Source organism: Corvus cornix, chromosome 12 (assembly GCF_000738735.6).
Source record: "Corvus cornix cornix isolate S_Up_H32 chromosome 12, ASM73873v5, whole genome shotgun sequence".
NCBI lineage: Eukaryota > Metazoa > Chordata > Aves > Passeriformes > Corvidae > Corvus > Corvus cornix.
In genome coordinates, this window is record NC_046342.1 from 20,636,470 (window position 1) to 20,652,478 (window position 16,009).

General features: G+C 50.0%; 1 protein-coding gene across 1 annotated transcript in view; it reads right to left on the bottom strand.

Annotated features, from left to right (window-relative positions):
- PLXND1 (plexin D1) overlaps window positions 1-16,009 on the bottom strand; it is a 70,447-nt gene that overhangs the window by 43,118 nt on the left and 11,320 nt on the right. The window contains 7 exon segments of the mRNA XM_039559207.1: window positions 1,909-2,011; window positions 2,897-3,005; window positions 4,479-4,653; window positions 5,207-5,336; window positions 6,008-6,108; window positions 7,841-7,972; window positions 10,933-11,109. Coding sequence (XP_039415141.1) covers window positions 1,909-2,011; window positions 2,897-3,005; window positions 4,479-4,653; window positions 5,207-5,336; window positions 6,008-6,108; window positions 7,841-7,972; window positions 10,933-11,109 — 927 coding nt within the window.

The following is a 16,009-nucleotide window of genomic DNA, read 5'->3' on the forward strand; positions in this document are numbered from 1 at the left end:
TGGAAAAAATGTTTCACTTCTGTCAGGACACTCATTTAACAAAGCACAGTTGGTGCTGCCTAAACAAGGAGATTAAATAACAGAGATGAACGTGATAAGGGAAGCAAAACAACAAAGCAAACGACTGGGGAGAGATTTCAGTCCCAAGCCTCTTCCAAGGGAATCCAAAGAGTTAAAAGAAAACCAGCACAGCTAAAACTGAAATTTCAAGCAAAACCTCCCATGGCCTGGTGAGTCCTTGCATGTCACCACAGCTGGCACAGCTTCCCAGAGAAATACACTTCAGAGGACTGATTAACTTGTCATCTTGCAGCCCCTTCTCCTGCTGTTCACCAGTGACAAGAAATAGAGCTTCCAGCTGACTATAGCCTTCCCATCTGGGTCAGAGGAAAGGGGCAGAATGTTTAAGATGCTGTGGATGGAGCTGTACGATGCTGCTCTCCCTGCGGAGCCATGCTCAGGTGCAGCTGCACCAGCAATGGTTTGTTTACCAAAAGCTCCGACTGCACGATGAAAGCACCGTGTTTCCAGGGCTACAGAGCACCTCTCCTGCACCTGCTCACGAGATCAGCAGGAGGCACAGAGGGAAAACAAACGTGCCCAAGCAGGTCAGCATCCAGCCCAACTGTACCTCTGGAGCAGGAGATCTGACGAGATGAAGTTAGTCCTTTACTAATTGAGGACTAAGCCAGGGCAGTCCCCGGGTGACCCCACAGCCCTGATGTCACCCAGCATCACTGCTGAGACTGACACCAAGTCCCTGGCCCGAGCAGCACAGCAGTGCCCAGCAGCACACACAGCATGAGCACCCACTGCCCCAACAGACTGGCACGTGCCAGACCCCTGCAGAGTTCCCTAGGCCCTGGCACAGGACAGACACCCAACAGGAGCAGCCATCAGGATGGTTTTCAACTTCCCAGCACCCATCGAGACAGCCAGAGAAAACACCAGTCACTGAAACTTGTGAAGTGGACAAAGAAGAGGCTGCTTCCCCAAAACACCTGGGTATGCACAGGCAGGCACAGCTGATCCCAACACACTGCCCCGTGCTGCTGGGAGCTGCCACCTGGCAGGGACTTTTCCATCCCTGTTTCCCAGGGATTTACAGGGTCCCCGTGGAGCTGCAATGTGGTGGCTTCAGCTTCACCCCCATGCCCTGCACTCAAAGTCACCCACCTCCTCCCCCTGGAGGAGAGCAGATGCCAGAGCTGGCTCTAGGGTCAGCCTGAGAGTGAGGGTGGCACATCTGACACGGGGCCAAACTCCTCTCAATGATGAGCATGGGGAATGCTGGAGACCTGAGTTAAGAGCAGAGCACTGGTGCAAAAAGGATATTCAATTTACAGTGCAAAAATTTGGCTTGGATCTAGAGCAGACTGATTCCTAAAAGGCCCATTTTATTTAAATTAACTTAAATTTAAATTTCAGTAGTAGGAACACTCTGAGCCTCTGGGCATTAAACCTGCAACTTGGAAAGGGGCGATTTTCTCCTCCAGATGAGCACCACCAGTGGTGCTCCAGCACATTATTAACATACAGCAACCTCTAGTCAAAGCTGAGGGAATGGTGGTGTGGCTGTTTCTTCTTGTACTCAAACTCAGGCGGCCCAAGATGTGGAGAAAGAGCAGCATTGCTCCAGGTATGAGAAGAGATGGAGAGCCAAGGGATGGAGCCCACAGGAGGCACCAGGACAGCTGAGTCATTTAGCCAGCTGCCAGCCTCCTCACACACACGCCTCAGCACGGCGCAGCACGCTGCAGTTGCAGCTTACCTGCCCCCACACATCCCCCTCCTGAGCTCCAGCTGAGGACGGTGCTCCAACTCCAGCAGGGCACAAGCCACGGCCAGCGAGTGCCAGCCACTGCTGGAGGAGGCCCAGAGCCTGAGCAGCAGTTTAAGGGGCCTCACCTTCATCTGCAGCATGTCGTCACACTGTGAGTGGTTGGAGACGCAGGTGTAGGCGGAGGGGCACCAGTGACACTTCCACCTGGCTGAGAGGCAGCTGGTGCACCTGAAATGCCAAAGGCATGGTGAGAAAAGCAGAGTATAGGTTGCTCAGAGGGGCCACACCTCAGCCCTGCAACCCATCTTCACGCTGTTCAGCCTTTAATGGTGCCTAGAAAAACCCACGGCAGAGGCTGGATTTCCCTCTCCTCTCCCTGGGAGCTGGCAGGGGATGTGGCCAGAGCCCATCACCCCCAGGCATCCCTGCCTGGCCTCAGGCCACAGCAGACTGGGAGCCACCATCCCCTGCTTAACAAAAAATGGTTTTCCCCAAAAAAATGCTCTTTCCCCTCATCTGTCTCTCTGAGGAGCCTGATGTGTTGGACCTGACAAAGACTCTCCCTGCTGTTTACACAGACATGGGAGCACTGGTGGGCGCTGTGAAGCCATGGAGGGCCCTGTGGTCAGGTCCTGCTCTTATGCTCCTGAGAGGTGGATGAGTTTTGGTCTGTGGCACCAGAGTCCCCATCAATCTGATGGGGCTCCCACCCAGGGATGGAATGACCAAGAGAGCATGACCCTCCCTTCCCCAACACTCCACAGATGCCCCTACAGATTGCTGGGGAGGCCACCTCTGCTGCTGAAGGGTTAATAGAACAAGCTTTATATAAAAATATTATTCATGTTTAAAAGAAACCCAACATGTCCAGATGGTTTGAGGACCTTCCTCTGGCATCCCATCTCCCACAATCCTGCCAAATCCTGCCCAGGCCCTCAGCTGCCTACTGGCAGGGGTTGTGCTCCCCCATTAACCCCACATGGGAGGACCCTCATCCAGCTTTGTGCTGGCACCCTCCCAGCTTCAAACCACCCCACTTTTGTCATCCCAGTGCCACCCACACCCTGCCACCACCCGCGGTGGCTCCGCTGCCTGTACACTGGGGTCACTTACGCTCTCTTTGGGTAAATGTTTCCAATCCTTTTGCAATCATAGATGGTGAAATTGGCCCGGATAATGTTTTTGTTGTTGACCCGGAGAGAGGTTTCAACAACCACGTGGTCTGAGAAAATCAAGCCAAAGAATATTGGGTTGCAAGAGCCCCTTGCTCACACTCACACTCAGTAGACAAGAGAGACGCCTTGGGAAAACAAGGGCTAAATCTGATTTGTTTTCTCTAGGGCTTCCTCTGAGCTGCATTTCAGAGCTTGGACCAGTCATCTTTTGTCCTCTGACCTTCAGCTCTTCCCTCCTAAATCAGCACTTTACATTACTCTCACAGAAAAGAACATTATGTCTTTCGGCACAAAATTCCAGCATGTTATGCAAGTGTTAATTAGCAGATTTAATTATTGACTTCACGTACAGTTGGTGCCAAATTATGTTTTTTAAAAATGTGGTAATTAAAACATGTTAGTTACCATGTTTTAAAATCCCGCTCACTTTCCCCATGCCAACAAACCTGCAGAGAGCGGAAATCCCTTTTTTGGCTGCTCAACACACCATGCTACCTTCCCTCCCCCCCAAAACTGCTTAATTTTTTTCTTTGCAATTTTGCCATATAAGCACCAGGGAGAAGAAACAATGCCTCTTTCAGAATACGGACAATAAATCAGCGCACTGGATTCCAGAAATTCATTTGGACATTGCTGTAACCAACAATACAGAGCAGTTAATGATCTCCCGTTCTTTGGATAGTTCGGGAGAAAAGCAATGCAGCTTTACAAATGGGCCTAGGAAAAGTGGAATTTTCAAAAGGACTAGCTAATTCTCCCCCTACTCAAGTCAGCCATCTTCAACAGCACATTCACTCCAGGCTTGAAGGATGAAAATTTAACAAGCACTAAAGTCTGGAATGAAGCATCAAACTCCTCCGAACACACTGAGAGTGGCTGACTCCATCACTAAGAGGCCAGTTCAGATCTGGTCAGCTCAGCCAGCAGCTCAGCTGACTTCAGCCTCATCCTCATCCACGGGCGCTCATCTCCTCCAAAGGCAGCCTCGAGACAGGCATCCCCTTTGGTACCATCAGAGAACAGGGGACACTGGACATCTCTGTCTGGGTTTTGATTGCAAAATGGGGGCTAAGAGTTCCTGAGCTCCTTTAGGTACCCACTCGCTCTTCCTCCAAAACTTCTCCTGAAAGGCAGCATGTGTTTTAGAGGGAAACTAAACACAGCAATTGAAATATCAATATAAAAACTACATTATTTGCCTGGGGCTAAAACATTTTTGGCTTAGTACAAACTAAATCTAAAGCAGAAGCTTGAACCAGATAAAAATAAGTACATGAACTGGCATTTAAATTCTGACATTTAAAACAAAAATTGATAGATTTAAAATACTATCAATTCATGTAAAGATGGTGGAACTCCTACGCTTAGGAGTCATATGCCCTGTAAAACACAAGCAGCTTTGGGCTTTTCTTCCCTGTATGTGTTAACTGTGCATACAGATGAAAAAAGAAATAAAGCCTATCAAAAACTACGTCCACAAAAGCAGTCAGAAGGAACGCAGCTTGTTTGCCTCTACATACCTTGGTCATGAGGAAATGCTGGATATTTCTCGTGTGGAAGCAAACTGCAGTAAATAAATTGGTTTACATAATCCCCAGCAACTCTGGCTACCGTGTGGATGTTGTTTCCATAGTCACACGAAATATTTGTTCCATTCAGGTTTGGGATAGTTCCATTTATTTGTATTATTAGGGCCTATATGAGACAAAAAAGTCAGTTATCATCACAGAAAATTGTATTTAGAAATTTTCAACATTTTAGAAGCTTTTCAGAGGTAGGCAACTCCAAAACAAGCCCACAGACAGGGTCTGTCTTGAAACAAACAATATTTTGATGAAAACCTTTAAAATATAACTAAAATATAAAAATAGCAACAATACAAAACCAGGAAATGAGTTGATTCAGCTGTCTGCAGCTGATTGTCTGTATTTGAAATTTTGTGACCCTCCCCTGTGTGTTTGGTGCAGCAGCTCCAGGTCTTTTTTGCCTATGGACTCGGCTCTAGGTGCTGTTTGCCCGCAGACTTGGCATCCAGCCGGCTCAGGCTCTGGGGTGCAGCAGGTCACCCCCAGCTCCCCGAGAGCCTTGGCCTGACACAGCAGCATGCAGCAGAGCTCAGCACCCCCACATCCAAGCCACAAGGAGCCATGCTGCTCACGGGAGGAGCACAGATAGTTACTGGCCTGAGAACAGGCAACGGCTCTAAGGATGCTGCAGGGGATTGATTGGGTATTGGCATCAAACGTACCGGGTTCTCTTTGTCAATATTGATCTCAGGCTCCAGGATGGTCATGGAGGGGCACTGCTGCACTCCTTCACTCACACTCGCCCAGAAGTTGGCCCCTGTGAAGTTGGTGCATTCATGCTGCAGAGAACACCTGAAACGAACAGAGGAACAGCTCACGGTTCATGAGTTTTAAAACAGCTGATAAAAATGTTGAATTTCTTGTAAGGGAAGATCCTGAGAAAATCCTGTGTCTGTATCTTTCTCCTTCATCCATGCAGCTAAGCCTAAATATTTGCTGCTAGGTTTAAAGTGTCTGCTTGCCATGATAAAAGCATGTACCCCCACAGCACCAGTGGAGCACCGGGACTGAGGAAGGCAGGGGAAGGCCAGTCTGAACCCAAACTCAGGAGAAGAGGATGACATTTTGTCCAACATCTTCTGTTTGCAAATGTGGAATCTAATTTTGAATATCCCTGTTTGCGTGTGATTGTCTTCTGCTGATAGATGAGATCTGCAGGGGCAAAAGATGGACTTTCATAGGGTATGGGTTCTCCCAGTCCCATGGTTTAACACCTGCAAAAGATTCTCTGCACTGGCAGCTGCCTGTGGCATGACAATGCAGCTATGGTGAAATCTTGGCTCTGAAGAACATCCCAACCCTTTGGGCCAGATGCAATTGTTTTTAACAGCATGTATTTTGTAAGGAATGGAAAAAGACTGTTGGTAGTGTGACTGTGGGGAAATACAAAAGGCGCCAGAAATTCTTGCCCAGGCTGAGGGCCAAAGGACAGGCTGAAGCGCACCAGACACGGCTGGTCCTACCTGGTCTCCATCGTGCACCACCCGCAGTAGGCATCAGCGGCGGCCAGGCACTCCGTGCATGTCGAGTACTGGCTGCAGGCAGCCACCTTCACCCGCGTCATCTGCACAACAACAGCACAGCTGCTTCCAAAGCTCTCACAGCCCCACAGGAGCACCCTCCCAACTGGGACACACCAGCACGGCCACGTGCAGCTGGAGACAAGACACCAGCACCTCGGGCTGCGATACCCCTTAGCCTGGAGCAAACTCACCCACCATGCCACGGGAACAGACTCTGGCACAGCTTGGAAGCAGGAGCTGTGCCACAGCCACTCGGCATGGGGACGAGCCCAAGAAGCTGTCTGCTGCTCACTGGGGGCCCCCAGAGCCCGTCTAAGCCAGGGGCCATGAGCCCCAAGACAGGAAGGATGCCCAAGGGCTCCGGCAACCACAGAGTTTGTAGCCGGCTGAGCTGGGCTGAGCGAGGCTGGGCTGAGCTGCTCCTTTTCAGCTGGCGCCATGGCAGGAGCCATGTGATGACCAGGTTACAGAGTGTGACACTGCACCTTTCAGAGGTGTCAGATGGAGATGGCTTCACAGCTTGTCCCTCTCTGTGAAAAGCTCTCACCCAATCCTGCAGAAAGCTCCTTTTCAGAGAGAGCCCAGCACTCTCTGGCTGTTTACACAAAGATCAGAAAGCAGCACCACTCTAGAAACCTTGATTTGTAAAAAAATCAAAGTACCTCTGGGGACTCACTTGGCAGGAGCAGTTGGAAGGGAAAGCATGTGTTGGTTTCTACTCTTTCCTCCTTTGATCTCTAAACATTTGGGAAGGAAACCTGAGTGGTTTGGAACAGTGGGGACTGAAAATGTGAGGTGCCAAGAGCCCTGAGCTCCCACCAGGGGAGCACACCCCGGGCTGTGGGCTCCTTGGCCGGAAGCCCACTTCACTCACAGGACGTCACTGTTCCCCAGCCCTGCAGGGCTCAGCAATCCCACCCCAACCCTGTCAAGCTCCTGGGGAGCTTCCCAGGATGCTAACTCCACCAAAGAAAAATTAACTCATCAGATTTATTGGAAAAGAAGCAGTCAGAGGAGGCACCACACAGGGTGTTTGATCAGCTCGAGTGGAGGGCACAGCCCAGTGAAGGGCTGAGATGAGACAGTCGGAGCCATCAGCTAAAGAGGCATCCTGGGAGGGGTCTGTGAAATGATAATGACCAATCTGCAGGGAATTAGAGCTTGGAAAATACAAATGCAACATGTAACATTTGTGGTTGCGCATCTGTTTTGGCAGATTAAAATGTAATTCAGGACAAACCACCAGTGCCTGGAGCGCTCAGCTCTCATCTTCCTCCTCTGCTAACTTGATGGAGATGAGACCGTCTGTCTGTACCTGCTGCACCTCTCCAGGTCTCTGCAGAGCCCTCCTGCCAAGGGCTGAGCAGAAACCTCCCCAGGGACCACTTCTGACAGGCAGACTTTTTGCCTGTAGCATCTCCTGAAAGCCTTCCTAAAGACTGTGTACTGTTATTTTGGGGTTTCTGTACAGGAACAACCTTGGCTTATTTCTGCATTCCCATAAGTGTAATCAGTTGCAGTATCTTTCACTCTCCTTTTTACCTGACCACCACATCGACCGGATAAGCTGGGCTGCATGGTGTTATCACCCAGCAGAGGAGAATGGACAGGCACCTCCCCAGAAAGCCTGGTGACAGCCAAAGCTCTGAACATCTTGGCTCTGACCATTAATCTTAAAGAAAATCTTATTGTCCCTTTCTGCTCCCAGCTCTGAGCTAAATCAAATGCATGATGTGCTCCAAGAACTGTTTTGTTGAGGACTGAAGATCTCACCTGGTAAGAGGTCATCAGGTAGAGGTAGGTGGAATCAGAAGGGTCAAATTGCATGATGGGATGGACAGGCTCTCCGTAAGCCACTGAAATGGATCTCCTGCTAATAACCCTCATTGTACTGTCCAGGTTGATCTATAGAGAGAAGAAGCCACTCACTGAGACCATTTTCAAACACTAAGGGGAGAAGATTATTTCTCCTTGGTTATAAACAAAAACCAAAGTGGTATACAATGGTGCCCCACATGGTCAAGCACGGTGAATCCCTGCACACTTTGCAGGCTGCACACACAGAGCTTTCCTGGAAAGTCAGCTCTGCTCTGTGTCAGTGGACAGGCATCCCAGCCTTGCTCAGTGGCGCAGGACCCTCACAGTCCCTGGTCCCTCTGAGGGGGTACCTCTGGAAAGTGTCTGATTGGAGGCTCTACCCCTGCACAGCTGCATCCAGCAGGCACAGCAGCGTTTGTGTTACCCTCATGCAAGTGGCACCAGCCTTCAGCCCTCATCCCATACATATGCACATTCTGTACAGAGAACATTGAGTTTCCAAAACTTAATGAAAACCAATGCAAATCAGCAACATGGCTGTACAGCATGGCATCCCCTGCTCCCTGAATATTTGAAAAATAAGTGTTATCACTCCCAGCGAGAAGAAGCTTCTATCCCTGCTGACTCCAGAAGACCACGGCAGCTGCCACAAGAGTGCCAAGTCCTACCTTGCCTCATGAATCACCAGCTGAAGTGCTGGCAGTGATGGAGGAGGGGGCACAGCATCAGCCTGCCTTTCACTTCTCTTAATGTCTTGGAATTTGACTTGAAAATACAGTAAATTAAATGTGGCATTGCTGAGAGGAAATAACAATGGGGCTACACAATTTCTTGTGACAGCCACTTTTCAGCTTAAAACAGAAAGGGAGTGAGGAAAATCCTTGCCTCCTTACTAGCAAGGGAAGGTAATAATTGTAATGACCAAGTATGCCTCTGCTCTCTAAAGTGTGGATTAATTAATTAACATAGGTTAACTAATTCTTACACTAGAGCAGCACTGACACACCCCAGTATGACAGCACAGGCTCAAAGCAGAGGCTTCTCTCTGCTAAGAATCACATGCAAGCACTGAGAGCTGTGCAGAAAAAACAGGGAACTATAATTGTGTTCATTTTAAAAGCTGGCTAGCCAGAAGCTAAATTATTTCCCTGGGATCACCCAAGATGTCCATGAACTGAGCCCTGACATTCTCTGCTGCAGCTCTGCAACCATCCTCTCTCCCTCACTGCTGAGAGGTGCTCCACACATGGCTGTTTACAGATACCTGTGCCTCGATCCCTCTGCCTCCTGGGCACGTTTACCCTACACCTTCTTCACACAGGCACTTTCCCTACATCCCAGGGGGCTGCAGGCTCTGGGGGAGAGCCCTCACAGCAGCACAGGGGGGCAGTGACCACCGGTCCTGGTGCAGCAGGCTAGCAGGCTGGGGTGGGCTGGAGGACAAGCGCTGCCCTGGTGTTGGTGGGAGCAGAGTGAGTGAAGTCCCGGGTAACCCCACTGCAGCACTTGTCTGCAGCCTTCCAGATGTGGACATGTGGGACTTGTCAGGACAGAACCCTCTCGCCCACCGTTACCCGTGAGAGCACCACACCCTGGCATGTCTTACCCCAGCCATGCTGCCCAAGCACTGCTGTCCCTCTCACGACTGCTAGATGTGGGACTGGCCCTCACCAAATGCCCGTCTGCAGCTGCAGAATTGCATTAATTCCCCATACATGCCCCTGGTAGCCCTAATTACTGCTGGCAGGAGCTGGGCAAGCACTATTTCTGCCCCTCTGCTGTCTTTTCTCAGGCAACAAATCTGAATGATTTGCTCACGCAAAACATCTTGCGTCCCGTGCCAAAGAGCAAGGAGCCCCAAAGGTAGGAGGGCTTCTGGTTATGCAGCTGTGTTGTGGAATTAGATTACAGCTATCTGAGCAAATTATCCCAGCACAGGGTAGCCAGGAGCCTCTCCCTAATGGAGGCACTGCAGATAAGGCTGGGCTCTCCGAGATGATAATGGAGCAGAGCTGTTAATGCCGTGTGAACAGGCTGCGCTGCGTGTGGCATGTGCCCCCCAGCCTGCTGCACCTGGCCCAATGCCAGCTCCCCTCCCACCCTCCCAAATTACCTGCCCCTGTGGGCAAAATTCAAAGCAGGGAGTTCCTTTGTGATTGTTCCCACATTTCTGCCAGGAGCATTTAGACACAAGGGAAGAGACTGGATAAGTTTTCTTCTATCCAAGTATTTTGATCCAATATCCCACATTATGCACCAGTCCCCCCAGGCAGAGATAAAGCAGGTATCAGCTGTCTCTGCTCCAGGCCTTTTCCCCCCTCTTCTCTGTGGACTTTTGATACTGGGAGTTTAGCAGACTGCTGTGGCTGCCTGGAATCAAAACTTTCTCTGGCAAACTTCAAGCACTAAGGTTACAGAGAGCTTGGCCTTGCATCCTGGCTGTGGATCTGGGGCATTGTATCACCCTGCTTCACCTCTGGCATGTTATTTAGAATAGACTCCAGCATGGGTTCACACCTGCTTTGAGCTCAGCTGTGAAGAAGAATCTCTTTATGATTCCCCTCTCTACACGGAGTCTTCAAAGCCAGCAGCTCAGAGGGAGAATTTATTAGAAGATCTTTTAATAATTTTAATAACTTCAACAAGTAAAATAATAACAAAACATTGTAGTTAAAATTATATCATATTGTGTATATAATTGTTTTGTTCTACAATGATATTAATTAACAAAATCGTTTAATAAAAATATTTAATAATTCAATGCTCTACAATAGCATTTCAGCTTAGGGTTCATCAAAAACATCCTGCTCACATGGCAGCCCTGAGCAGTGATTAACAGCCACCAGTCATCAGGCAGCATGTATCACTGTCCAGGTTATGGCAGTACCCAAAGACTTCCTCACTGCCTGATGGAAGCAGGTGCTCAAACCAAGTAGACAACAGATGTCATCCTCTGGGCAGAACAGAGGTGATGGAAGGGGGAGCCCCGACACCCACCCTGTCCCCAAATCTGCTGCCCCATGCTGGTGCTGCTGGGCCCCACTTGCCTTCAGGAGTCCTCCACTGGCCGTGCCCAGGAACACGACTGTGTAGTTGTTGACACTGGCCACTGCCACCGCAGTCAGGCCGCTGTAGGTGAAGATGGGGGTGGCTGTGACAGGGTTCACGATGGCCAGTGGGTGCTGAAGGTGTGCGGCTCCACAGTCCAGCTGCTCCGGCTGCAGCTGTGGAGAGACACAAATATAACCAGGCTGCACAAACTTCAGTACATTCCCTTGCCATCCTCCCTCAGGAGCAGTGGGGACAGACTTCTCAGAGCCCTGCTCTGCCTTCCTAGAGCCCCTCACTGCTGAGTCATGGAACACGAAAATGCAACTGGCCCTGGACGATGAGCTGACCCGCAAGGGCTGGCACATGGGGCATAAGGCTGACAGCAGGGCTCCCACATCCATTCACTGTCAGGTGCCAAGAGGACAGTGGTTAAGGACTTGTCATTGACCTGTGTCTATGAGCAGGCATTTGACTTGTTTGGCCCAAAGCAAGACAACAGACTTGACTCTCCTGTGCTAAATTAATTAGTGCATCTGCTGCATGACAGCAGCATTTGCATGTGGAACTGATGTCTTGTATTCCTGCTACCCCGCCAAGATGCACCCAAGATTTATGACCCTCTCACTCCAAACCCCCTGAGATTGTCATGTAATTTCTGCTCAGACAACTTGGATGGATTTGACAATGCCTGAACATCACAACAGTCTCACTGCCAACAATTCACCTGCTGTCACTCCTGCAGCAGCTTTTCTGAGCTGCAGCAGGTGCAGCCAGAGCCGTTCAAATGACGGGCACGTTTCAAGGGCCAATACCACATCATTTACAGCGTCACCCCAGGTTTAGCCTACAGGAGGCTGTGACCACACTGTCACACTCCCCGGCAGGGCTGGCATCCCGGCAGTGGCAGGTATCCTCTAAATGCATTTTGCAGTTTTACCACATCTCATTCTAGCAAAAAGTAAAATCACAGCCCAAATTCTTAAGTGTGTATGTTTGCCCTGTAACTGGGCCACACAACTTTTTTATACTAAACAGAGGACATGGCAAGCCATTCATGTTTCTGGTTTAACAATTCCTTCCCTTCACAAACAGATATTTAGAAATTCACTTGGGTTTATTTACTTGTCTTACGGATTTTCTCTAGCTCCTCTTCATTACTCTTTAAGAATATCACCACTTGAAGCTTCCAAGGCTCCTTTCTGCAGGGAAGCTGAGGTACAGAGGCACCTCCAGCCACCTGTGGGACTTCAAGGGATGCTCAGCACCTCCTCTCTACGGCAGCTGCGCAGGAGCTGGGACCAGCATTGCTGCCTTCCAGCCTGCAAGACATGGCCCTTTCTTCTCACAGGTGGCCAAAATCACGGGAAGTCCCTTATCTGCAGTGCCTGCCTGCTTATAAATCACGCATTTCAGAGCTCATATCAGTGCGAAGTGTTTTCCACAGTAAACAGGATGTAACTATTCTAACCCAGGCCAAGCTTTATTCTGGCTGCACACATCCTTCCTCTGAAACACCTTTCTTCAAATGACATCAGATCTTCCAACAAACGGATGGGTAGGAGACATATGGTATTTCCCTCTCCCAGGTCCAAAGAAGGGACAACATGCTGTGCTGCTGCTGCCTTTACCCCACAGCACCAAACGGACAGCTAACTCCATCACATTACAGTAAACAGGATACAGCCAAGTCACATCCTTCTGCAGGCACCAGGCAGTCACCACAGCTGGGGAATTGCACTGGATGATTGGAATAGAAGGCCATCTCCAAGTGGAAGGGGTTAAATCTCCCTCCTTCTTAAATCAAGCTGCCCTATCCTGAAGTGGGAAAAGCACAAATGTTAACTTTTCTTTCAAAACCAATCTCTTTCTATAATCTGCATTTTAAAACAACCCGTGGGCATTTACTGTATTGCCTCTATTTTTCTTTGACACGCTCTGGATACTCAGTAACTCTCAGAACTGTGCGCTGATTCTACATCCAAAACCTTCTGCACACAAAAGGTTTGCCTCTGCCACTCTCACTGATGATGAGCCTCCTTGGGCATAAGCTGGGGACAGTGCAGCCAGCACCAGCCAAGCAGCACTGCCGGCCCCACGCACCACCAGGACGAGGGGGACACGCTGCTGTGCCCCTGCACACTGCAATATGTGCTGTTACTGCAAACTTCACAAGTGGTGCGAATTAATTCAAATCAAGGGGCCACAGCTAAGAGGATGGTTAGTCAGATTAACCCCTGAGTGAGACTGCAGAAACAAAGTGGGACAGAGATAAAAGATTTCCCACCACATCAGAGCTCAAGAGTTCAGCTGTCTTCACAGTGTGAGTTCAGTTCTTTATCACAGGCCTACAAGGAGCATAAAAAGCGATTTCCCAGAATTTCCATTACAGCTCCCCAGCCCTGGGCATGCAGGATGTCCCTTCGGGAAGGAAGTCTGTTGGAAACAGAAGGAGGAAGAGGAGTGGTGAGGCAGCTCTCAGGAAAACCATGAAATGCGCTGATTTCTGCATCCTGTGTTTGTGACCTTAAAAATAGTTCTCAAGTAAAGCTGGAGCTAATTTGTGACTCAGAAGCTGCGGTGCAGAGGAAAGCCCTGAGCCCCTGCCCTCCATGAGGCCATGCTGGCTGCGCTGCAGCAGCTCCAGAGCTCCGGAGTGAGAAGGGGAGCCCGGCCCCTTTCAGACTTTGTATCAGAGAGGATTAAAGTGTTGGCTTCCAGCATGCCTGGAGTCCTGGGAAAATGACACAGCCAGCACCGGATAATCCGCTCCAAACTTGTTGATTTGTGGGACTTAGCCATCATCTTCATAGGCTCAAAATTTGGCAGCTGCTCCCACACAAATGACATTTTCAGGCCATTAAAGGCTGTGATAAAAGGACTCTAGTTTTATCTCTTGCCTTCCTTAACATAAGCCATTAGGCTTTTATTAACATTTAGGTATGACTCAGGGAAATTTCTGACTGCAGAGAGAATATTCAGAATAATTTGGATACTGTCTAAGGAGAATAGCAGGACACAGACTCTCACTGAGCAGTAGGGACAGGCTAAAAACCAATGGGGAAATACTGCATAGGAGAACGGACACAGCCAGTGATGCCAAGCCAGCCTGGCTGCATTATGCAAAAGGAGACTACAAGCCCTGCTCTGTGCTGGGCACAGTCCAGACCAACAACACCCCCCAGCATCCCCGCAGAGCTCCCCCGCCCCCAGCAGTTTGTACACACAATCACGCGTTTATCTGCTGCAGTGTTGCAACCAGACCTGTCAAAACCAGGCTTTTTGAGATGCCTGGAGGAAAATGTCATCCTCAGAAGAGGACTCCACTGTTGAGGCACTTGAGATGTGTCCAAGCAGTCTCCAACTGCAGTGCTGCTCAAGGGCAGGCATTAGCACAGAGCTCCTTAGACTTCCCATCATATGTTTTAGGCAACAGGAGGCAAATCAATGTGTGCTTGTGGCCAGTGAAAGCACTCAGGCTGAGAATCTCTGACAAAGTGAACATGGACAAATTTTTCTCAAGAATTACCAACAGCACAGGACCCCTGCAGCACAGCAGACATTCTTTAAAAAAAAAAAAAAAAAAAGGCTAAAAATGAGATTTGCACTCTGGTTTCACTGTTTGCTTAGACCACAAGTTCCTCAGGCAAGGAGGCAGCAGTTTTGCTGTGTTTTGCCTTGTTTTGCCCATTTGCCCAATGCCAGCCCTGGGGCTAGGGTACTCTGCAAGCCACTGATGTGACACCAGTAATGGTCTATCCCAACATCCCTCTGCTCCCAGCAGCCACCTGGACCGTGTCCCTGCAGGGAGCTATCTATCACTCTTAGATCTTATCTAGGAGTGAACCTCTTATCATTCTTCCCTCTCTCTACTCTTGACTCCAAACTTTTCTTTCCTGCCAGCTCCTAAATTTCACTCTTGGCAGCCTCACATGGGACTGGTGGCTGGGGTAAGGAAGGGCACAGGGCAGAGTGGACTGCTAGAAGGCAGGGCAGAGCAAGCACAGGACTGATGGCTGGGGAAAGGCACAGCCAAAGTCAGGCCAAACCACTGCAACTTAGCAGCCGCAGCCATGATCATTCACCTCCACCACAGCCACAGACCTCAAACCACCAGAGGTGCGAGGGTTTGAATGCTGGAAGAGGCTCTCAGTATCTCAGATCACCTCAGAGGGCAAAACCTACACTCCATCTGCTTCTCTGGCAGAGGTAGCCCTGGGCAGAAAGCACATATGCCCACTCGGTTGCTGGTTGCCAGAACGCACCTCAGCAGGAGGACACAGAGACTGGGACAGGATCAGAGCACTGCTGGGCTGCAGGCACAGCCAGTCTGCTACAGTGAGGCCAAAGCCTGACAACAGCTTGAACAGCCATGGGTCCCTATTGACATCCAACCACCTGCTGCTGTGAGTCCTCAGAGGCTCCAGCCGCAGGTCCAGCAGTGGCACCAAAGTTGGATGCCTGCAACTGACAGCGTGACTCCCCTCTAAGTCTCCTCTGCTCCCTCCTCCAGCCACAACTGGCGCAGCTCACGGCCACCATCACTCCAGCAGCCCCAACCCCACCATGCTGACCCCAGCTGGAAAAGAAAGCTGAAGGCAATGTGGACAGGTGACTGGCAGGACCAGCACAGCCCTCCTCCAAAACACCCTCCCCAGCCCTGGCAGCCCCAGCATGGGTCTGCCTTCCTTGCTCCACACACGTCAGGGGTCTGGCACCCATCAGTGCTTTCCCCAGCAGGGCACTGAAGCAGCAAGTGCAACAGCATGGGGAACTGCTTGAAGCAGAGAAACATGAAAAAACAGCACTTTTTAAACTAAAATTGCACATCCTTCATGCCACCAGGAAAACTGGTCAAGCTTATTATGTTAGCCTTCATCCTGCATTAAATACAATACTTCAGATTATACAATCAAATCCACCAGGAATGGGCAAGCAGAGGGATTAACAAACAGGCTCCAGAGGGGTTGTCACAGTTGGAACAGCACGTGTTTGAACAGCAAGAGCTTGTACGTCCTTTAAATTCACCCCTGTTGGGAACTCAGCTCCTCTTCCCATTCCCTGGGGACAAGGGGC